Source organism: Coptis chinensis, chromosome 1 (assembly GCF_015680905.1).
Source record: "Coptis chinensis isolate HL-2020 chromosome 1, ASM1568090v1, whole genome shotgun sequence".
In the NCBI taxonomy this organism is placed as follows: Eukaryota; Viridiplantae; Streptophyta; class Magnoliopsida; order Ranunculales; family Ranunculaceae; genus Coptis; species Coptis chinensis.
The window spans coordinates 59,411,405-59,436,748 of record NC_141456.1 but is presented as its reverse complement, the minus strand read 5'-3'; the positions used below and the strand labels follow the sequence as shown (position 1 = coordinate 59,436,748).

The 25,344-nt window shown below is 36.8% G+C and overlaps 2 protein-coding genes across 8 annotated transcripts; both read left to right on the top strand.

The window, feature by feature from the left end:
• Window positions 1-5,613: 5,613 nt before the first annotated feature.
• Window positions 5,614-10,848, top strand: LOC147524743 (uncharacterized). 7 transcript variants are annotated; one of them, XM_086604161.1, is made up of 8 exons: window positions 5,614-5,826; window positions 6,475-6,565; window positions 7,084-7,399; window positions 7,737-7,885; window positions 7,970-8,179; window positions 9,375-9,461; window positions 10,044-10,112; window positions 10,243-10,848. In XM_086604161.1, exons 4-8 carry the CDS (start codon window positions 7,754-7,756, stop codon window positions 10,393-10,395), a joined length of 651 nt encoding a protein of 216 aa, XP_086460287.1. In that variant the 5' UTR covers window positions 5,614-5,826; window positions 6,475-6,565; window positions 7,084-7,399; window positions 7,737-7,753; the 3' UTR covers window positions 10,396-10,848. The 7 variants fall into 7 exon arrangements, with proteins under 7 accessions (XP_086460287.1, XP_086460302.1, XP_086460294.1 ...); XM_086604158.1 differs by having other exon boundaries at window positions 5,615-5,826; window positions 7,084-7,112; window positions 7,644-7,885; XM_086604176.1 differs by lacking the exon at window positions 6,475-6,565.
• Window positions 10,849-12,449: 1,601 nt separating this feature from the next.
• Window positions 12,450-13,103, top strand: LOC147524742 (protein FAR1-RELATED SEQUENCE 5-like). The gene has a single exon (XM_086576208.1). It carries the CDS (start codon window positions 12,450-12,452, stop codon window positions 13,101-13,103), a length of 654 nt encoding a protein of 217 aa, XP_086432334.1.
• Window positions 13,104-25,344: the final 12,241 nt, after the last annotated feature.

The window sequence follows — 25,344 nt, the reverse complement described above, 5'->3', positions numbered from 1 at the left end:
GTAGCTCCTTTGTCCATGAAGCAACCACCGTTCATTATATCAAGAGTTTCTTTTTGATGATCAGAAAGTCCATTAAAGAAGGAACGAACAAGGACGGCTTTGTCTAGTTGGTGAGGAGGACATTCTAAAAGAAGATCAGTAAAGTGACTCCATGCTTCCTTAAAGGATTCATGAGGATTTTGACGAAAGAATTGAATTTTCTGAAGTATTTTAGTAGTTTTCTTTTGAGTGTAAAATTGAAGCATGAAAGCTTGAACAAGTTTATTCCATGTGTCTATGGATTGTGGCTATTGTCCTGCAAGCCAAATTGGCGCTTTTTCTGCTAAAGTGAATGGAAATAGCCGAAACAAGAGTTGTTCCTTAGAGATAGCTGGATGGTAAAATGTTGTGGCCACTTGTTGAAGCCTACGAAGATGATTGTACGGTTTTTCATGATCCAAATCATGATACACAGGTAACAAACTAAAAACATTTGGTGGGATACGAAAATCACCGAAAATGTCCTCAAGTTTGATGCATGAAGAAGGTCCTTCCTGTAATGCAATATAGAAGTCCGACAGGGGCTTCTCAGCTGGTGGAGGATCATCGGCCATAACTGCAGAAGTTAATGGCGACGAAGGAACTTGATGAAGGTAATTAACAGAAGAAGAACAATTTTAAGGTGAGAACTTACGCAGTTGCTTATCGTATTTTTTTTGACGATATGTATATATGTTCAAATTCTTTAGTGGAACCAGACCTTAATCTCATGCAAGCATAAAATTAGATCTAATTGACAGAATAAACTTATTATTACTTGAATTTTATGATTCTCTTAAAGATTTTGGAGTTGAACAACGTAGGCCTAAGCTGCTGCTAATGTAGCAGTGAAGTGAGGAATACGTGTGTATAAACCAACGGCTAGGTTACAAGAGAAATATGAGGCTTTCCGTGCAAGCACGGTTCTAATTAAGTAACCTCAATCTTTCAAGTTTCCTAGACACCGTTGGAATATGATTAAGATTTATGGAATTAAAATTTATGCAAGGTCATTCTTAATTTTTTTTTAAGATTTATGCAAGGGTGAAATTACAAGCATGCAAATACGATCTACTCATACAATACTAGATGCAGTAGCATGTGAAGATACTCTACTCATACGTATAACTATATGAATAGGCAATGTTGTATCATCGATAAATACTTCTATACGTACATGCAAATATATATCAGTAATACGTATATGTACGCTAATTTGTAGATCTATATTACGTAGACGTATATCAACAGTAACATGCAAATTTGAATCACTCATACGCATGTAAATACAGTAGCATGCGAATATAGTATACGTACGCATATAAATACGACAATGCTAAAACTAAACATGCAACGTATTATACATAAACTAAAATATGACTCTTGTATTGCATAATAAATCGATTTCGGCAATACTCATTGAGATTGCGAGTGTCATATAGAGAGCAGCTTCACCCCGTAGGGTTTAGAAACAACTTACCCAACTCATATTTTAACCCTCGTTAGAATGTTCTCTTCTTTCTTGACAAAATCGAAGTATTATATAAGACGTGTACTTATACGTAGAGAAATACTAAACATGCAACAATAGACACTTATACGTAGAAAGACATATAACCATGCAAAACAGTACCATTTATATGTATATATACATTGATATGCAATTCATGCCCAGTTAATCATATATAAATATTTACGTGTATATGAACATGATTCGTGCATATTTCTAGGCTAATACGTAAATAATAATCCATAAACTAGTACATAATAACTACGTACATGACATTCATACAAAAACAGTAAAAATTTGGAACCTATAGCGTCACACTAGTCGCCAAAGAAATGAAACACACGTTTCAATCCGTCGACGTAATTAATCCCAGAAGATATTTGAATTTTCTGTTACCGTTCCATAGAATTAGGCCTGGATATGGATCAAGATAGATCAGGGGATGCTGGAGCTAGAACATGAGCAGCAAAAGAGTTACGACACCCGCGGACGTGGGTTACACCTGCGGACGCGAGTCCAGTACCGTGCATGCGGAGGATTCTCCCACTTTGAGCTAAAATTTTCACAGCAACCTTAGATTCTTGTGTAGTTTACTTTCCCGGACCTAACTTTTTGTTCCTGGAAGTACATCAAAAAATCCGATGATCGTCAGGTCATTTGCGAGGCAAAAATTTGAAAATAAAACAAAAACATAGAAAACAGCAAAAACGGAAGGAAAGATGAGGGTGGGGGTTCCACTTGGGTCAATTTCCAGTCTGTAGCACAAGTCCTTGGTCTTTAGAATGGCAGTGGCGCCATTTTGATATTCACCTTTAGTATATGTTAGAGATTTGAATCTCTTCCTTGGCCAAAATGCGAAAACAAAAATTGAAAACATTAAGTTACGTAAACATGCAACTAAGACACGATAAAATTTTACTTAAAATGAAAATGGAGAGTTAATTCTCCTCATGTGAAAATAACTTTTGTTATTTGATTTTAGTAAGTGCATCTTAATCTTCCTAGAACTCTTAGACAAGTCCTAATAAAAGAAAACTTGATCCCTAACATATATGACTCATCTCTAAGCTTCATACATGCTAGCATGTAGAACCAAAGCAATGATTTATCTCTAAGCTCATCACTTTGATCCCTAACTAGACTCTACACCAACTATCATTTTGGGATATGATGTAGGTCTAGTTGTTCTTCCTAAACAACTTACTAAACCAAATAACAAAGATTTTCCCTCACATGAGTATTATTAACTCCCCACAAAGGGAAGGTTAGCTCATGATCCTTGGGATAAAGGATGACAAGTGTAGAATGTAAAAATAGAGAGAGAGAACAAAAAGAAGAAATTATCTATATAAACTCACTTGCATTTAGATTTGTTTTTAACTAGAAGAACACAAGGTTTCCTCCATTAAAACTATTACAAGCTTTCTACCAAAAACTAAAACTAAAATAAAATCTAAGACTAAGGAACTAAAATAATACATGGTAAAGGAAAAGAAGTCAAGAGAGTAAATGGAGTGTCCCCCCCTTGTTTTGTTTTCTTCTCCATTTGAGAGAAATCTCATTTCCTCCCACGTGAAACACCAAACTACATTTACTTTCTTCTTAACCACACAATCCACAACAAAGTGACACCTATCTTTTTTCACTATTAACACCTAATCTCATCTAACTTTATTCTTGACTTGTATGATAACTCATCAAATCTTGCAGGCCCGCATAGTGGGTCCATGTGCAGTGCAGTGGCAGTTCGGTATTTTGGCAATTTTATAACTTCCCATCTATGCGTAGAGTTAATCGCCCTGATTATCTGAGCAGCTCACTTGTCGCATTCGGAGTCTTGGTTCAAGAGGTGGGAGCTTCAGAAGTTTGATACTTCTGTGCGGATTTGTTGGGCTTCACATGGCTGATTTGGAAGAATTCATATATACATCGTTCCCCTTGCTTTAACGCAGGTTTAACCAATATTTTCATGTTTACTGCGAAGACCTACAAAAGTACGAAAACATACTTATTTCATGATTATTAAATACATAATTAACCAATCAAATTTATATGTCTCAATGGGGTTTGATATTACAGTTTTGGGTGCTTATCAGTAGAGTACTTGCAGTGGTCGAAGTACTCGAAAACGGATCTCTTTAGAGTCGAGAGCATGCAGTTGGTGCCCTTCTGACGATGTGTGAGAGCAATAGGTCTAGATATAGAGAACCCATTCTAAAGGAAGTAGTACACTAGCAAGTAGTACCAGTACACATATTAGAAAGACATGTCTGTTGTGTCTGATCCAACTCTATTTTTTAGGAATTATAAGAGTCAAACTTAGATTAGATACATATTAATAATAAAATTACTGCCGGACATAAATCCAAGCCAATTTAGAAATAGATTACAAATCAAATTAGAAAACCTTATCTAGAGAACAAACACAATCGCCTATATAATAAGGAGAAGTAGTATCTTATAACTTTTGTGACCTCCGACTTATTCATCTCCAATATCTAGCAGCCATATTCTTATCTATTATTGATTGTCTGCTAAAAGGTACGTTTTCTCTCTGCTATTCTCTGACCTATTAGGATATTGATTAAAAAAATCATAAAAAAAGTCAAGGAGATACAAGTTTTTATGTTCTTAAACTTACTAATAAACTCATCTTTCCTATAGCACAATTAGAAACTTACTAATAAACTCATCTTTCCTACATCACAATTAGACTATACATTGCATCCACAATCATCTTTTATATCATTGTTAGTTGTTCCATATGTGAGACTTTACAATAGACAATATGAGTCATGCATCCCATCACAATCAACCATCCCATCAGAATAACGACTGTTTTGATGTAAACTATTTCTTTTATCATGACTGTTTAGACATAATTAAACTTGCCACAATACATAATTTTGATGGATATAGATAGAAAATTCAAAACACAATACGTGATCTACTTTACTTTCCAATTTTAGATATATACGAAGTTAGAATCATACACGAACTGAACTTCTAATCACATAGGAAATTCTAATAAATTGACATAAAAAAACCTATATATGTAGAAATTTACAATCATTCTGCCTTTCTCATTGCATAAATTAAAGTGTATTGGATCAAGAACATACACATAGTAAACAAACGGTTAAGGTAAACAATTCTTCTTATCTTCCTCAATATTGTTTACCTATATAGCAAAGAATTTAATTTAATCCAAATATCTATTCTTATAAGTTTCATATATTTAATTATGTTTTTCTATATACAAAATTATATTGCAAGGTCATGGAGTACGAAAATTACAAATTATATAAAAATAAGTTGTTAAAGGAAATTCTAGAAGCAGAACTTGATGTTGAACAAGATCCGGTGTACAACACAAAAATAGAAAATGGACGATTCATCAACAGTGTAACAGTACACGTACCAAAAGACATATTCTTTAATAATGAAGACGTTATAGTTAAAGAATTCTCTGGAAGCCCTGCATATTTTATAGAAAAAGCACAAGATTCGGCTACTTTTAATGCAATAAAATTTATAAAAGATGAACGTGAAATAGAAATTGAAGACTTCAATTTCAAAGAACTCTTGAAGAAAGAAAAGAAGTTGAAGAAAAACAAATTCAGCTTGACACCATAAAAAACGTTATGCTAGATTGTATGATTGAAGAAAAAGAAAACAAAGACAAGATCTTTGAGCTCAAGGAAATAATTAAAGAGATGAAGAAAAATGAGAAAATTAGTTGGAAAGATATTAGCAACAAAGACAAGAAGAAGGATTTGATAATAAAGTAAAAGAAAGCATCACAATAAATACCGAGGTTCAATTAGTATATTAGCATTGATGTGTAGTAAGTTTTATGAGTATTGGTCACAACCAAAGCAATCAGGACTGTAGTAAGCTTTTAGAATATTGCCCAGTTAAAACCAATGCTAATTTTTGAAGTATATTTCAGCATGTATAATAAATTGGATCCAATGCTAATTTTTAAAGTATATTTCAGCATGTATAATAAATTGGATCGAGGTCGCGCGTATGCTGGGGGTCCTAAAACTAGTATTACATATAGAGGGCGCGGGTGTTAAGTTTTGGGTAAAAAACGTAAAAGGGCTCCCTCTTCCCTAAACTCTCTCTCTCCAAAAACTCTTTAATGTCGGCCAAACCAGAAGAAGAGAAGAGAGCGGTGCTTCAATAAAAACAAAACAAAAAATTTATTATTTCTGGATAATGGAGAATTCGAAGATTTTAGTACTTAACTGCATCGATCTCTCTAGCCCAGACGTTAACAAGTCCGTTATGAGGTATTTGGGTGCACCCTGGCTTTTCGGATAAAAAAATCTCTCATTTTTTGTTTTAAGGTTTAATGATAACTCTTTGATCATTACTCGTTTAAGTTTCATTCTCGCTGGCATGATTTTACTTTTCATAATTCAGTAGATTATCTTCATTTCTTTAAACACCAAATAATTATGTTAACCTGAGGCTGGGATTCTCTACTTGTGTTAAGTTGAACTAAAAGTTGAGTGTATGCACACGCTGATTTTAACAACTGTTCTTGATACAATGCCGATCATCATAAATCATTTTTTTTTAATGGGATTATGGGAATGCAAGTTTTAAAACTACATTTTTATCATAATAATGTATTGATTTTTACTGAATATAAAAATAACACAAATAGGAAAAAGCTGTGGGTTCATGTAGTTATAGGGACTATTAAGAATTAGGTTTCATGCAGTTAAACTTAAAATGAAGCACTAATGGTGTTGATGAGTTATGGCCATTTCCTGTTTCCTAGTTCGTGAAGGCCGTCGATTATGTATATAACAAGATAACTTTCATATTTTGCTGATTTTCAGTGGAGCCGATCCCCATGTTAAGGAGATCATGAATATGTTACTAACTTTGTCTAACCCCAACATCGTCTCTACCATACAATTTTGTTTCAGGCCTCTTCAAACTTCCGTCTCCTCATATTTCTTAAGCGACTCTTTCCATCCAAGCAGGTATTACAACCCCATTTGGTGACCTCAAGACCAGGTAGTTTCCAGTGTTCTTTTATGTTAATTTTCCCCTTTTGAGTGGAAGTTGGCGAGTGGCGGTTAGTTGTCTTGGTACTGGTACTAGTATTTAAGTTGATTGCTTTATTGTTTGAAAAGACACCTATAAAAATGAAATTTACATATACCTTAAAGAGGCCGGTACCTTAAAAATCTTATTTGTTGCCACTGAGTGTTGGTTTAGCAGCAATTGAATTGGGTAGGCAGGTGCATTGCATTGCAATATATTCTTTACACACACACACACACACATATATATATATATATGTTTTTTTTTAGCAAATTTAGGAATTCCCGTGCCTCGTGTGAGTATGTCGTGTGAGTATGTCGAGCTGTGTATTTACTTTGAAGCAAGCAATCATGATCTAGGCAGTTATGCTATATGATTTTTTCGGAGTTGGATATGGTTTTATTTGCTTGTTTGGGATTAAGGAAACGGAGTGTGCTAAGGTATGAGAAATTTCGAGTGGCAGACCAATTTCATTTACCCTTTTGTAGGCATCATCAGTGATCACATTGCGAGTGGAGTAGGCTGAACCTTTGCTGTTAAAAAAACCTCTTCATCTTCTCAAATCCAAGAATTTGTAGCGTAATCACCGAGGAGTTATCGTAGTTTGGATTGTTTGAAGCCAAAACTCGTTGGCGATTACGCTACAAGAGCTTGGTTTGAGAAGATGTAGATGTATTTTTATCAGGTATGGTTTCAGGCTACTCCTCTATCCTCTCACAGTGTGATTACCTGTTACAGGTGTTTCTGGTAAAGGATAATAGCAAACTCAGGATGGCTATCTTCTTAAGAAGATACTAGTAACAGGTATTTATGTAAATGATATTATACTCAAGATGACTATATTCTCCATAAGTTACCTGTTATAGGTAAGTTTTGGAGAATATAGCCAGCCTGAGTCAAATAGACTTTACCAGAAATACAAGTTATATGTATCTTCTAAGAATGGCTAACTTCTGAATAAATTCTCAGAAGATACTAGTTACATGTATTTCTGGTAAATGATATTTTACTCAGGATGGGTATATTCTTCAGAAGATACCTGTAACAGGTATTTCTGGTAAAGGATATTTTACTCAGGATTGCTATATTCTTCAGAAGATACCTGTAAAAGGTATTTATGGTAAATGATACTTTCATCCAGCTTTTGATGCAAATGGAATGGTGGAGTCTAGTGAACCAGTGCCATTCCGACTGACTAGAAATATGCAGACGTTCTTCTCCCATTTCAGAGTGGAAGGTCTAATTGTGTCTGCTATGTGTGCTGCAGGGCAGGCACTGGTTCCAACTAAAGTGAGTTTTACCATCAGAATTTTCCATACAGTTGTTATTCAGCTTGTAGCCATATTAATTTCTTTATAATTTCAAATTTTGCAGCAATGTGAACATATGTGGTATCATTTGGCTATGTTTTTCTGTGATGAGCTTCTTTATTGGTCTTGGAGAAGACCATCAGGGCTGTCCACGTTCCCCAATGGTGTTGGATGTAATATGAATCCTTCTGATTTTAAGCATAAAATTACCAACAATGTGGAGTGTTCTATTTCTCGGATTAAAGGAATGGCTCCTCAGTGCTACTTGAAAGAGGTAATCATGATTTGTTTGTACTTTCGTCGTAGTTTCATGTAGATTGCATTATGAATATTTTATGACTTACTTTGTTGGTAATCAATGTCTATCACGTAAATACCATTGCTCTGTCATTTATCATTCATTTCTCTTTCATGCAAGTGAAGGGTACTGCATATATAACTTTGACACGTTAAGAAACTTGTGATATTAGTTCACTTAGAAATTTTGGGTTGTCTACTTTTCTGTAGATCTGGTCTCCTAGCTACATAAAATATTTCCCAAAGATTTAATCAAATCTGAAATTTCTACCGTGGAAACAAAGTCTCCATTTAACAGTAAAATAAACTGTCCAGAATTTTTTTGTTAGTATTAACTACATTTGATGGGAATAGAGATTTCAGATTGGAATTTTTTTATGAGAATGTTAATATATTTACGAGATTGTTGTTACAAAGAAGTAGCCTAATAAAAAATTTCTAGGTGGACTAGCTATCTTGAGTTTGTTTACGAGTCAAACTTAATATGTCCCTGGCTCCCTTGGGCTTGCTTATGCCGCCCTTAACATTATGGGAGTAAACCTCCTATGTTACTAAAAATGAATAAACTCACATTCTCACTGTTCCAAGTCAATCAAGTCACAAACGTTTCTTGGGATATGATCCATGTATAAACGCCAACTTCCTTATTTAAGTTCACTGCTCCGACGCATATGTAACTTGGTAAAGGGTTTGCAACTTAAGTTGACAGTTCAAGCTCTAATCAATAATTTGAGATGGCATGATCCGACTTAGAAACTTTGGAATTTACTGTAGGTGATAATTTTTGATTAATGTGATGTATTAATCTTATTTTTTAGAGTAGGACGAAATGCGCTTTATTACAAGGAATAAAAGAAGCAAGGAAGAAAACAAAATAAAATAAAAATTGAAATCAAGACATGATACAACAGGAGAGCACTCCCAATGCTCTCCCACGTGCTCATCCCCCTGTGAGAATGTCCACACCTCAAATGTAGTTGTGGAACTTTTTAAGTTTGCCATAATTTTATGAACCAATTGTCTGATTCTGAAACACAGGGTTCTTGTGGTGGGGATTGGTTAATCTTTTTTACAGATCCCATTCTTCTCATCTTTGACATTCTTCATATGTGATAACTCTGGTGGCCCTAACTTTTTTTTATCGTTTTGGTTTCTTCCTCTCAAATTTTCAGGCAAAGAGAATGGATGTCGTATGGGGAGAAACTGCTGGTGTAGAAGGTCAATTGTGGTTTTTTTGCCCCATACTTTTTATATTACAGGTGAGTGATTGGCTGTAGCTTTGTCATATTTTTCTTTTATTCAAGAAAAATGTCACTCTGGGTTTCCTCCATTCTAGTGTCTACATTTTTCTCCATTGATCCCCTTCTGATAAGAGCTAGATTCTGTGACAAAATAAAATCTTAACAAGAATCTATTAGTTACCGGTGACATTCTCCACATGGTTTAGGCCCATTCAATAAAGGCTTGTGAAACTTTGAAGCTCGTTCATAGTAAATTTATGGTTAGCTAGTTAACTGTTTTCAGATGTTGACAGTAATTGCAGTAATCTATTCAAAAAAGTTGTGATTGCGTGTCAAGTTTACTGCTGCTTTACTCGTATAACATAGGTTGACCACATATATATATACCCAGTGCAGTAGGTTGGTGATCCAATGCAAGTATAAATAAATGGTGTAGCATGTGAATATAAATTCCAGTGTTTTGACAATTTGAAGATGTAAATGATTAAGTTGGTAATTATCTGTAAACAGAAACTCAGTTTCAGTGAAATGTTGTTTAACATTATTGATGAGCGTGGACTTCGTTATTGTCTTATTATTAGAATTTTCCTTTATTTTCAGGGTTTCGAAGCATACATTGGGCTCTTACAACTTAAAACTACACTAGTTGGCGTTGTCTCGGAATGGCAGGTAAGGAAGTTTCATGTGATAGAATTTTACCAAGTGTTGGTTACGCTTCACATTCTCTTTTGATGCTAATTTGTTCCCCTAGTGCTGATTTAGTAGAAAAATGTTTTTCTTGTGCAATACTTTTTTGTAGGTAGTAGTTTGTGGGATCCTTCTGGTTGTAATGGTTGTTGGGAATTTTGCAAACACAGTACAGACACTGATGTCAAAGTCAAGGGTTAAAGCAAAAATGAAGACTAAGAGTAAGCTGGAACTAGGTCAAAGATCCTTTCGCAAGAACTCGTGATTGCACACCGTCATGGCTAACAGTAGTATAGGTGGAAACTTTTCTGGTCCTTTTTTCAGGTTGTTTTTCCACTGAGCTTGAGAAAATGATAGTACCATTGTAAGTTGTCCACTTTGAGATATCTCACAGTTGCTCTTATGAGTCCAACATTAGGATTGTTTAGTGTCATCCTGGAATGTAGGAAAAACGAGTCCCAATAAATAATTAGTTTAAGTCATATGCCTACACAGTAACAGAGTACTTATCAACAGCTTTTCAAACATTCAGTTTGCAGTGTTGCTGTATGTACCATTGGCACAGATGTTGTATGGTTCTTGTTTTGCCCCTCGCCATGTAATTTCAAGTTACACAACTGAATTGTATTTTGATATTCACTTGTTAACTACCACTTTGATTTAGGTATATTTTGACTGTTTTATAAATGTGAAGGATGGAATCCATTATGTTTGCTGAGCACTTGGGCTGTCGTTGTTTTGACTGTTTACATGCCCTCTTGTGTTCTTCCTGAAGAAGAGAGCCTAAGAAATATGGGGTATTACTTTACGAAGAGTGTGTCTGACCATATTTCATGTAGGGATATTTTCTAATCTTGGGTATAAAACTGAAAATAATTATTCAGCTCAGATCTGGTTTGTGAATGTCTTACCCATTGTCCAATTGATATATAAGTGATCTGCTTTCAATGACTCATGGTCCATCATATATGTACTTCATCTTGCTTGAAATAAGTGACCTGCTTTCAATGACTCATTTTTAGTTTGTTCGGAGTTTGTATTACTGAAATTGTGGTTTTCGGATTTGTTCACCTTCGTTAGTGTAATACAGTGAGAAAGCAAAAACAAGAAAAAACAAAAAAGATCAAAATACCTAGAAATAGAAACAATGGGAGCCTAGAAAAACAAAACACACAAACAAGGGGACAAACAAACCTTCTAACAATTTTTAAACATTGAATTTGATCGGTTTTTACTTCTAGTGTAAGATTCCTCTGCGTTTGTTGAAGACGGAGGAGTTATCAGTGATCATGTTATTTTTCCCTCGGAAACAAATATTGAATAACTTTCCATTGCGTAATGTCGGTGGCAATTCGAAATATTTCATAAGTTTCTCCATCTTAAAACCCTCCTAAAAAAACCATCATCAGTAATAATGGAACCAACAACAACGAAGAAGCTTTCCTTATCCCTCTACTAAAAAAAAACCCCTAATAACAACAACAATAAAAGGAAACCCTAACAGCATAACAAAGAACTTTTCTCCAGTGTTCAATTCATTTTTTCATGTAGTTGACTACAATATGTCATTTGTTGTTGGATATTAAATCATATGTTACATATAGTGGCTTAATAGGAGCATGCTACATCTAGTAGTTTAATAGGAGTATGCCACAAGCAAAAGGAATAGTTAAGGGTAAGAAAGTAACAACACATCTTCTCTCCCTCTAATCTCCATATGGCGCGAACTAAAATCCGTTCAACTGGATAATCCTTGCCTCCATTTCTCGCAGTGTACTTTGATCTTCAACAATTCTAAGTATGAGGTTAGTTGATTTCTCTTTTGGCTCCTTCTCTTTTTCATGTCTGGGTAAAATTTCACAATTGAATAGTGTGTGATTTAGACAATTTGAATGCAAAGTGTTTAGGGAATCGTAAATCACACACATTTACTCTTTTGTTCATTTAAAAAGTGATGTGCAATATTATTATGACGGTTAGAAAGGTGTATCATGTTTAGCTTTTCTCGAATGTCAAATGAATAAGAACATTGATTGTTTCTAATGTCAAATGAAGTTGGCATTGAATCAAATGAACTTGAGATTGAAATTTTCGAAAGTGGTATATGGTTTGAGCACCATAGTTATTTGGTTCTGACCATTCTACTGTTCAAGCATTTATGTTTTTTTTTTTACTATTACCACTGTGATTACTTCGTAGAGTATGAAATCAAGTGAATATGCGCTAAAAGTGCACTTGTTTCATGTAGCGATCCGATGATGAATCACTTTCTATGACGATGAAGAAGATTGGCTTCGAAATGCATATTTTGATAGTTTTATGTATGAGGATAGTGATTTTGTGGATGTGTCATCTATGGGGGAGGGTGAAAATGTTGAAATTCATGAGAACAGTGATAGAGACAGTGACGGGTGTGAGGCTAGTAGAGTTTTCGAAGCAGACAAAGCAACATTCTATTCTATGCGGTTCAAGACCATTGAGGAGGCTTTCGCAATTTACAATCAATATGCAAAGTTAGTTGGTTTTAGTATTCGTAAAGGTACTTATAGAATGCGTACAAATAGTGTTCGTGTTAAGCGGATATTTATATGCTCAGTTGCCGGTGAACGAAATATAAACAATGCCACTAGAAGCAAACGCGACATCGAATCCAGAGAGTCGAAGCCCATCACTAGGTTTAAATGTAAAGTCCGCTTTGAAGTTGGTTATGATTTTGAATCAAATTTGTGGGTTGTGAAGAATTTTATTGGGGAACACACACATCCACTTGTACCAGATCCGAGCTCCATGTTCTTAAGACCATATAGAAATGTAAGTGAAGAAGATTTGCAATTTGCTACGAGCCTAGTTGATGTTGGTGTTTGTAAATGCAAGGTGATGGATGTTTTTGTACATAGGGCTGGAGGTTTCTCAAGTGTTGGTTTTTTTAAGAAAGACTTGTATAATCATATGGGGGTTGATAGGAGAAATTGATGTATTGATGGTGACGCCAACACACTGCTGGCTTTTATGGATAACAAGGTGAAGGGAGATCTCTTATTTCATTACAATTATTACTTAAATGAGGGTGGGCAGCTGGTTAGACTGTTTTGGGTAGATTCCACCTCACGTGCGGACTATAGTTGCTTTGGAGATGTATTGTTGTTTGATTCAACATACTAGAGCAACTAGTACATGATGCCGATTGTTGTATTTGCTGGAGTGAACAACCATCGACAAACAGTAGTGTTTGGTTTTGCATTGTTGACGAGTGAGTGTGTGGAGTCTTACGAGTGGGTATTGAAATCTTTAGTTGGTGTGATGCATGGCAAACACCCTAAGTTAGTGATCACTAATGGTGATCCGGCGATGCGCGAGGCTGTGAGATCTACTCTCCCAAATTTGAAACACTGCTTGTGCTGTTTGCACATTATGAAAAATTGCTTAAAAAATATCCACATCGTTTGGATTTTCAAAAGATTTCTGCTCTATTATGTTTATGAAGTGCTCGTCCAATGAGTTCGAAGAAAGGTGGGAAACACTCATGAAGAAATTCCAAGTCAGTAATAACAAATGGGTGAATATGATATACATGAAAAAAGAGATAAGGGCAAAAACATATATCCATGGTGAGTTCTTTGCCGGTTGCAGAAGCATCCAACGTTGCGAGAGTATAAACTCCGTAATTTGGCTTCATGTGAAAGATGGACTGCAGTTGTTTGAGCTGTTTGGAAAAATGGAAGTGGTCGTTGCAAATATCCGTCACTGAAAGCACGAGGAAGAGGTGATGACGACAGTAACCAAACCAGTCCTTCATACCCACTTGAACGAATATGCAAAGCAGGCTGCATCTATCTATACTCGAGCTGCTTTTGGTTGTTTTAAGAAGCAATTAAAGGATGAAGTGATGTACATTGCAGATGCTAAAAAAAATGTGGGTAAAAAAGATGTGGGTGACAATATTCGTGTGTACACCATGAGTCGCCATTTGAACAGGCAAAAAAAGTCGACTGTGAGATACAATGTTGTATTGCATGATGCTAGTTATTCTTGTGGGATATTTGAGTCGTCTGGATTTCCATGTAGACATATCATTTCAGTTTACAAACATGAGGACATTGGTGTTATACCTCAGGGCTGCTTTTTAAGGAGATGGACACGGGATGCTAAATCGGTTGTTCCATTAAGCAATCCCAACTTTCCTGACCAAGCGGCCTCTGTTATACATTTCAGTGATCTTACAACCTAATGTAATGAGATATGTTCGTGGGCCTCCCAAACAGCGGAAAGCAGCGAAGCTTTCAAAGTTTTTTTAACTTCTTTTTCTAGAAAGAATCGAACTCCATCTACTTTTGAAAGCAGTCTACATGCTCCTTTTGAGATGCCTAACAGTCCACTGGAAAATCCAATAACCGATGAGGCGATGAGACTTCACCAGCTTATGAAGGCAGCCCACGTGTTCCTTTTGAGATGCCTTTTACTCCGCCTAAAACCACACATCGACAATCTGTTAATGACCCTCACATGTAAAATCCAAAGGCAGACCGCAAAATCCTAGCAGATTACAAGGTCACAATGAGACCAAAAAGAATAAGTGTGGCCATTGTGGTCAGACAGGTCACACAAAACCCACATTCACACTCTTGCATCCGTAGGACGAAGGTAAATTTTATTTACCTTTGCGATTTTTTCTTTGGTATGGTCCCAACTTTGTAATGTCTATATTTACAATTGTATATTTTGATTAGTTTTTGATTCTACTTTATTTTGGCAACATTTTTGTTGTGTTGCACTATTTTACAGGTCCAAGTATTAACCACAACTATGTTGAATTCACTGCTCGAGTTGTCGACCTACGTGAGGAAGACGATGAGTTGAACAGAGATACATGGTGTAAGTTAAAGTTAGACGTTATAAAATTCATTTCTGTATAGACTTGTAGATAGCGTGCATTGATAAGAGTGTCCGTTTATCATTTACCTATATCAAAATATGTTACTACAAGGTGTGGGAAGACATATAAGAACATGCATGCATGTACATCTCACGTTTAGTTTTAGAAAATTCCTTTTGGAGTACATGACATTTTATTTCTTTGGGTTATAAGTAAGTAAATGTTGTTTGTTTCGTGGCCTTAGTGAGATTGGATAAAGGAACACTGCGATCTCAAAAGTACAAGTGTAGCTACTGCCAATCTATGGAGCACAGAAAGCCTAGGTGTCCACATCCGTATAAACACAATGGTAAGCAAGGTACGACACATGTTTTGGTTTCGCACTTGTTTAACTTAGATGGTGATGACGTTATAGTGTAAACTTAGATTGTACGGTTCACACAACTCTTTTATTTTTATTTTTTGTTGAACTTATAGGATTTTGTGGTGGCGATGTTCCTAATGGTGAAGTTGGTCATGTTCCTGGTGGTGATGTTCCAAGTTATGATATTGGGTACAACACTCTAGAAAAATTCAATGTTGAGAAGTTTTGTAGTGAGGATGGCTAGGTGTTTTTCCGCATGTCAGATATTTTATGTAAGAGAAAGAGATGTGCAACTGAACAATGCAGAGTATTTGTGTTGTTTAAAGCAGTTGTTGCTAAGCTTCTCAGAAGATTTAGCGATTGTTGGAACTTGTCAGTCCATGAGTCTTTTGAAATGATAAAAGTTATGCATATCACACTTTATGTGGTATAATTTGGAATATGATACTCTATATAACATATTGCAGTGTGTTAACTATTATGAAAGCGGTTCCCAGTATGATACTTTATGTGGCATATCTGAGTGATCATGATCTCAAGTACAACTTACCCTCTTCATCCTCTTTGACCAAAACATGCAGTCTTTGGTCTAAAAGGGGAATGAAATACAAAACACTATCATCTATAGAATCACTAAGCTTAGATAAATAATCTGCAGCTGATTCCCTTCTCTCAGAAACATGTTCAAAGTCCACCAATTCAAACTCAACAATAATGCGCTTTATCTGTGCTAAGCTATTCCTCTCCGTCCAAGGTGGCTCCTCCTTCAAGTTCAGAATCGCATGACCCTCATGGAGTCGATTGTACATGCGATTAAACTTTACTCCCCAACCGATGACTCCTTGTAGGCCTCTCATGACTCCTAGCGCGGTTCTGCCGGCTAATCGAAAGAGATGTTGACGATCCAGTAAACCCAAAGAGGACCTTGCCATCTGTGTTTCTCATTAGCCCACCATACCTTGCCTTACCGAAGTTTCAAATAACCATCGATTATTCAAAGACCGTACTGATCATTCGGCTTTGACCAAATACACCAATCGTTCCTCAACCGGGCGGTAGTTTCCTTCTATTCCTAGTCTTTTCAGCAGCACCCGCATCGCATGGCTCTCCTTTATAGACTGCAGTGTTTTTCCAAGATACACTTTCATATCATTTAGAATCTGCATACTCAAGATACTTGGTAATCTTTTCCTGCCTTTCTTTAGACGCCAGTTCCTCTCATTCCAAATCGCATGGACTGTTGCGCACGTGAAAGCCCGCAGAATTTCATTTTGCATTGAGTTCGCTCTGCATAGCCTCATTAAGAAGTACCACTCTTCATGTGATTTCTTCACCTGCCCAGACAAACCCAAAGCTAGCTTTATCCTCGCCCAAACTTGCGTTGAGAACGCGCAGTAAAAAAAGAGATGCGAAGAACATTCCGCGTGACCAGTGCATAGGCAACAGCTGGATACATTTATGACTTTCTTGAACATAAGTCGATTTTGGGTGGGCAAGGATCCAGAGAAGAGCTGCCATACAGTAAAAAAGAGTGTTTGGGCACCGATAACTTACCCCAAACAAGCTTGAACCATTTCACTTTTCCTCGAATATTCTTGAGCCGAGAGATAAGCCGATGCAAGGGAGAAGCGACCAAGACTTGTTGGTGTCCGGATGACTCGATCCTCCTGTCAAGAAGTTGTTTACCTCCGTTTCCATGATACACTTTTTTAGTTAAGCAGCTTGGTAATTGACAAATGACATTAGACCAACTCCCATTTTCAATAATCGATCCAACACAAGCATCATCGGGAATAGAAGTCGCTAGCGCTTCTCTAGCTTGGGCGTTGAAGATCAAAGGACGTAACACCCACGGATCATGCCGTAAGCTCGTTTTCAAACCATCGCCAATCAGTATCTCACACTCTTCCGTAGCCTCCACATTGCCTAAGGATGCCTCTCCACACCCAGGAACAGTCCTTGGGTTCTTTCATAGTCCAAAAATGTCCCCCCTTTATACGATGCTCCCATGTCCATTTCACCCACAAGCAATCATATTCCTGAGCAATCTTGACAACAAGCCCACAGTAAGCCGCTTTATTCCAAGTTCTAGGATCTAGCAGCCCAAGCCCACCTTGATCTTTGGCCACTCTCATGGTTTCATGACTCGCATGATGCATCTTTCTCTCCATGGAAGGTCCAGCCCAGATAAACCTGTTACATAGCTTTGCCACCTTATCCAGCACTGTTTTTGGCAAAACAAAGGTTTTCGCCCAATATGTTTGGGAGGAGGAGAGGACCGACTGAACAAGCTGCACCCTTCCTGCTCGACTAAGAGCTGCATTTTTCCAATTTGAAATTCTCCCCGTTATTTTCTCAATGAGTGGGAGGCATTCCTTAATACCTAATCTGGTGGCCGTGAGAGGTAGGCCTAGGTAGGAGACTGGAGGAGTAACCAAGGAGATTCCTAGAACTTCTGCAAGTTGTAGCCCTTCTTCCTCAGACATGCTACCCGTGAGGAGGGTAGATTTTGCATTACTGAGCTGTAGCCCTGTTGCATTAGAAAATGCGGCCAAAATATCTTTTATCGCCAGAAGAGACTCCATATCACCTTTACAGAAAAGCATAACATCATCGGCAAAACAAAGATGCGAGATACCAATCTTTCTACACTTGGAGTGAGCATGGATAGACTTAGACCTAAGCCCTTTTTGCAGCATAGCACTTAACACCTCCATCACAAGAACAAAAAGATACGGAGAGACCAGGTCGCCTTGCCTTAGCCCTCGCTTTCCTTCAAAATATCCTTCAGGTGTCCCATTAACTAGAACGGAGTAAAACGGGGATGAGAAGCACATCTTTAGCCATTCAACAAACAACGGGGGGAACTTAAATCTCTGCAGGATCACCAAGAGGGAATTCCAGCTTATAGAGTCGTAGGCCTTCTTGATGTCCAGCTTTATTGCACACCTCTTTGGTCCTCTCTTTTGGCCATAACCTCGCAAAAGTTCATGAGCAAGCAACAAGTTATCCTATATAGTCCTCCCAGGCACAAAAGCCGATTGTGCACAAGAAATCAAAGAAGAAATACATAATTTCATTCTGTTTGTGAGAACTTTAGATACACATTTATAAATAATATTGCAACATGCTATAGGTCTAAAAGAATCAACACTAGAAGACATTCTATTCTTCGGAAGAAGACTAAGGATTGTGGAATTTATACCTCTAGGCATCTGCTTATGTTGGAAAATGTGCTGGATGGCTCTTATTACATCATTGCCAACAACATCCCAACACTTCTTGAAAAAGAAAGCGTTAAACCCATCAGGGCCCGGAGCTTTATTATCGTTCATATCAAAAAGAGCTTCTTTTATCTCTGCATCAGTGATAGGGGTAGCCAGCTGTAGACTTGTGCAATTATCCACTTCAGCGATAATAAGATCATTTAAGACTGCACGGTCACAAGTAGTAGGTGAGGTGACACCCAGAAGGTCCTTGTAGTACTCAATAAAAGCATCTTTCACCTCCATCTGGCCCTCTCTGAGATATCCCTCCTTGTCTTTTATACACCATACAACGCTCCTAGACTTCTTCTCCTTTATAGCATTAAAGAAAAAAACATTACATTTTTCCCCGAAACAAAGCCACTCAATATTAGTCTTCTGAAAAAGGTCCGCCTCCTCCATCTTGATCAAAAGACAAAGTTTGCGCCTTGTGGCACTCTCTTGGCAGCATAAATAAGAATCTAGAGGGTTCACCTGTAGTCTCACTTGCAGATGTCTCAGCTCTTCTCTTGTTTCCTCCACAAGCCTATGGGCATCATAACAAAAGGAGCGAGCCCAGCCCTTAAGAACAGCCTTTAACGCTTTCAGTTTGCATGATAGCATGTACGGTGGGTTACCATGGTCTTGAATGTTCCAACATTGAGCAAGGGTAGGTGCAAAATCCTCATGAAGTCGCCAAAAATTACAAAACCGAAACGGTGGTCGACTTCTTATTTTATTCAGAAAAGATATAACTATTGGGCAGTGGTCAGAAAACTCATGAGTTAGAAATTCCATGCTTGTAGCCAACTGTAAGGAAACCCAGGAAGAGTTCACCAGACACCGATCTAGCTTTGACCATTTCCTCACAACCTCACCCCCATTGTTCCATGTATAGAAGCATCCTGTTGCGGTATGATCAAAAAGCCCCAAAGCATTTAAGCAACTTGCTAGTGGAGCTGTTTCCCTCTGGTGGACTGCCACATCCCCAATTCTTTCGTGCGAGAAGAGAACATTATTCAGGTCCCCTATAACACACCACGGACCTTGAATGCCATGACTGAGAAACTTTAGCTCCTCCCAGAGAATCAGTCTCTCTGCATTGTTATTACTAGCATATATAACTGTCAAGGTAAACTGGAAATCATATTGTAAGATAGACACCTTACAGTGAATAAATTGCGCCGTCTCCAGCTCTTTAGTAATCTCCATAATTTCCGGATTCCATACAATCCAAACTCTACCACTATCATCGTTTGCATAGTTATGCATACTTTCCCACGAAGGACAAACTATTCCAGATATAGCTAGAAATTTCTCTCTTTTCACATTCGTTTCCAAAATTCCCATACAACTAATATTCTTTTTTCTACTAAACAAATTTAGCTGTCTAGCTTTTGTGTGGTCATTTAACCCTCGCACATTCTAGCTACACACTCTTATCATAATGAGAATCAGTGAGCCTTTCTCTTTCCTTGCCCTCGGCTTCTCTGTTTTCCTCTATTACTAGAAACTGCCTGTGCTTGGTGTTGGTTGTTGTTTCTATTCTTTTTTTTGGCTTCGAGTCTGTGCTGACAGAGTAGCTGGTATAGGTGGAGGAGTCCTATCACAAAAAGCTCCGGTTCTGCATCAGAAATCATATCTGAGTGTGTTAAAGTATAGTTTGGGCCTAAAGCCCACAATTCGAATGTCAAACCCCATTTAGCCTTGTTCTTTCTTTTTCTTTCTTCTCTATCAATAGTAAAATACAGTAAACTCCAAACTTCCGACAACAGGTAAATGGTAGAACCAAACTCCAAACTTCCGACAACAGTTAAATGGTAGAACCAAACTCCAAACTTCCAACAACCTAAAAAGTATACAACTTGCAAATCCACTACAGAAGATGAAGAAGAAAACAACTAACAGTAAAAAACCAGCAAGGACGAAAGCAACACCTATAAAAGCAGTGGATAGAGTGAAGAAGAGAAAAAATGAGGAAAATGTGCATTTTGAGTCAATGGGGAGGGGGAGCAAAAAGCGATGCCCGGGAGAGAAGGTCAAAGACAACTTTTAAGCTTGTTGTTAATTTATGGATTTTTAAGCATAGGCATTTGAGTTTTTTGAGTATTTATGGATTTTGATGCATGCCCAGCTCTTGCTTTTAAATTAATGAAGAAAAATTATGTCACGTGATATGTGTTTACATATGACTTTTATGTAGTATGTAATTTTTCTTTGTCATGGTTTACTTAGAGGTTAGATTATTTAGAGGAATGTAATGCTATTAAATGATTAGATTTGAATAAATTGGGTTCTTATACTTATTTTCATGCATAATCTATAAGAAATACAGTTAGCAGCTAATCAATTTAGAGTGGATGAAGATAACAAGAAAAAGAAGGAAGAGAAGATAGTGGATGAAGATAAGAAAGAAACGAAATCTTATCCTTTTCGCTCAAGCTTGTTACCAATTTTTTATCTTGCCAATAAACTCTGTGAGTCAAAAGTTGGTGTTGATTTCAATGATCTAATGGGTAGAACACCATTTGGTCACATTTTTAGAGTGTTCTTTGATGATTTGTTGGACAAACAAATGTTGGTAAAAAAAACAAGCATCATAGTGGATATTATTAAAACTTACGATGAAAGGGAAAAAACATTCAAGTTAGGAAAGGTGTTTGTCAAATTAACAGCTGAAGATGTTTCTAGAGTGTTTGGTATCCCAATGAATGGGAGTCATGTGACTACAAATGTAGATGCAGACGAGTTGAGTAAAACGAGGTTTGTGACTCGTCACTTTGGCGGGGAAAAGAACTTGTCCAAGGAATTGATTGTAAATGCTATTTAATTATAAACTGGTGAATTCATGGAATGGCAAGTAGGATGAAGAGGACTTCATCAAACTTGTTTCATTATACATTATCACCACTTTTCATTTTCCAACACCGTCAAGAACACAGTGGTGGTTTTTGAAGTACTTAGAGAGTGTAAAAATAATGAATGAAGTATCCTGGCCAAAAGTGATACATCAAAACTTTATGTGCCGAATGAAGATGTACTACTGTGAACCTACAAAAGTGAAATCTTGCGCAGTTCTTCTTTTGGTAAGTTACAATCTGAATTCACTTTAGTTTAGCCTTGTTTTTTTGTCATTTTATTATTAATTTAATTTTTTACATGTTTACTAACTTTTTTTTTGGTTGCTCTTGATATTAGTACTAGTTGTGCGATCACGTCAATTTGGTTGATGCAATGCCAAATAGACCTGCTGATTATGTACCTTCGTTCGCAAGATGGGATATTGTAACACTCGGCAAAACGCTTCGTACCCAGGCCTTGTCAAATTTGATCATGGACAAGGTGTGTGAGCGAATGTATTAGAATTTGAAGTTATTTCCCTTCCCCCTATATGATGTCTTCTTCGAAATTTCGATGTCGTCAGAATTTCATTCCAATTATGAAAGTAGTTTTCACTGTCCGGAACTCTGTTGCAATGTCAAGTTCATTTGATATTGATTTGATTTTTTTATCACTTGTGAAGTTCAGCTTCTTTCCCATGTCAAATTAACTTGACACTGATCATTTCCAATGTCAAATGCATTCGACAGTAGTTTTTTCCAATGTAATTTTTTCCTAGACAAATCCCCTATTTTCAGTGTCAAATGAACACTTGACATTGCATTCTTACTGTGTGAAGTTATTATCGGTGTTTTCAGGTGACCGTTGAAATCAAATTTAAGGAAGTGGAGCTTGTTACGTTGACAAGTGATCCGATTCCAATAGAAGAGGATTTAAGGGGAAGGTGTATTAAGTTGGAAGAAGGAAATCAAAGCCTGCGGGTAGAGAATGAAGCCTTGAAGGCCAAATTAAAAGAAAGAGAAGAATAAATTGAAAGTTGTTGGTGTAGATGCTCTCAATTTATAAGTACAAAGAAGGATGAGGAAGAGGGTAAGAAAGAGAGTGAGGAGGATGCTAATTATGGGGACTCCAAGAAGGAGTCTGGGGTGGAGGCTGAAAATGAGATGTCACCTTTTAGAGATAATGATATGCAAGCATTGCCATTGGCACCGTCTGTCCCAGTAGATGTGATGCTAACAAATGAAGCCAACCAAGAGGAGCTACAACCGGAGTTGGGATCAATGGTTGTAAATCAAAAGAAAAAGGATGAGAAAGCCTACACAAAAAGTGAAGAAGAAGAATGCGAGAGAGGGAAAACAAAAACTGGTTACGGTAATATGTATAGACGACTGTCCGACTACAACAAATCTTGGTGAAAAGCTACTTTCAGTAGAATCTTCAACAGTGTTTCAATGTCTTAATTCTTGAAAGCAGCTAGTGGTTGGGAGGTTTTTCAAGTCTGCACATGTAAAGTATGTAAAATCTAAGTTAATCTGAAAGCCTTTTATGATGCCAAGTTCATTTGACTGTAAAGAATGCATAGTCGTATGTATTTGCAATGACAATTGAATTTGCCATCACCGAGATGTATATGTTAGTGTATTAACTGGTGTACGTAATGTATGTGTTTCATTGTAGCACCGTCGCTTGGGATGGAGACACAATTCAAGTACACGATAAACATCTGGAAGAATTGGCGCTTAATAGATTTATTAATGGCCAGGTAAGCTATGCACACAATTTTTTCTCATATATCATCGATTAAAATTGACTTACTTCTGGGATGCACTATGCAGGTATTAAATTGGTATCCTCGAGAGATAGAGAAGATAATTTATCCTGGTCGTAACCCTCAGAATAGAGCATTTAGCCATTACTTTGACACTATGACTTGCGTATGTTCGAAACCTAGGGTTATATAATGCACAATGTTGCATACTATTGGTATTGGTATATTGATTACATATTCTTATTAGGTTATTATTAATATTTTTTGATAGACTGCTGTGATTTTTGCAAAACACCTTGAGAAAGTGTTATTGATTGATCCACTGCATCAACTTCACGAAAATGTTCAGAATCTATTATTTCCTATAAATAGTAGCAAAACAGTCAAAGAAAATGGGGGATACCATTGGACGCTCCTACATTATAACATGATGGATGACGTATGGACACACTTTGATTCAATGAACACAAGATATCCCCTCACATCCGTTCCCTACAGGAATGCCACAAAAATAGTGAGTTACTAAACTTGAGTTTGTGCACTTGCATGTGAAACTTTTTTGTTGTCGATTTTAATTTGTAGGATTTGTTAGAGTATTTTTGACTGATGATATTTGTAATATCTTCTATCAATTTGAAATGGCAACACAGAAGGAACGTGTCTATACAATTTTAAATGAGCACATTGCGCATAAGAATGGAAAGTATCCTCAGCAATGACCAGATTCGTAAGTACTTCTAGCCTAGTTCTTTTGTGATAAAGTTAGTCTAACACTAGAAATGTGACACAAGATTTAATACTTCTTTTGTTTGAGCTTTAAGGTGGACTGCGGACTATTTGTGTGCAAATTCATGGAGTGGAAGGCACGTTCCATTGATCACTTCCCAAAATTACACCAAAACGCGATGACTGATTTCAGGGGGGAGTTAGTGTACAAATTACTAACCGATGAACCATACTGCTGGAAAGCATAATAGAAGCAACACTCCCGAAAAGCAAACGAATGTTGATGAGATTAACTGGGGGCTTACAACTGAGGATGCTATGGATTTGACTGTGATGACATTGGAATAAAGTATCTAGATTTTGTTAGATTTAGGGCTTGAGTTGGTCTTGTTTTAGTTATGTTAGTTAAGTATCGTAGTTGTATTTGCATGAGCTGCTTGTTTGAAGAATGGACTAGTTGTATTAGCTTATGAGTTGTTTTATGAAATAAAAAACTTGGCTTGTTTCCTTTTCCTTTTTAAATGGCGTCTATTAATTTGACTTCATTTTATTTTTGGAATGATGATATGATGGTTGAAAGCAGTTCTGACAATATCACACTTCATGTGCTTTACTTTTCAATATGACACTCTATGTGACATATTGAGGTGTGTTTACTACTATGAAATCAGTTTTGAATATTACACTTATTGTGATATAATTTTCAATATGATACTCTATGTGACATATTTATGCGTGTTCAGTACTATGAAATCAGTTATGAATATGACACTTTATGTGGTATAATTTGCAATATGATACTATATGTGACATATTCAGGCGTGTTCAGTACTATGAAATCAGTTATGAATATGACACTTTATGTGGTATAATTTGCAATATGATACTCTATGTGACATATTCAGGCGTGTTTAGTATTATGAAATCAGTTCTGAATATGACACTTTATGTGGTATAATTTTCAATATGATACTCTATGTGACATATTCAGGCGTGTTAAGTACTATGAAATTAGTTATGAATATGACACTTTATGTGGTATAATTGTCAATTTGACACTCTGTGAATATCCCAACCAACAAACCATGAATAGATCAGACTAGGGGTGGGAATTTGGCCCTAACGACCCTAACCCGGCCCTGACCGACCCGACCCTAAGCCCTATAAAGCCCTCACAACTAAAGCCCTCACAGAGTTTAGGGCCGGGCCGGCCCGGCCCTAATGCTTTCTAGGGCAGGGCTAGGGCTAAGATTCTAAAACATAGGCCCGACCCTAACTAAGCCCTAACCAAGCCCTAACCGGCCCTGTTTCATACTTTCACTATAAATACACATACTATAATTGTCAAACTCTTTGTTAAATATTTTCAATTAAAATAACATTGTCCTTTGTAATTT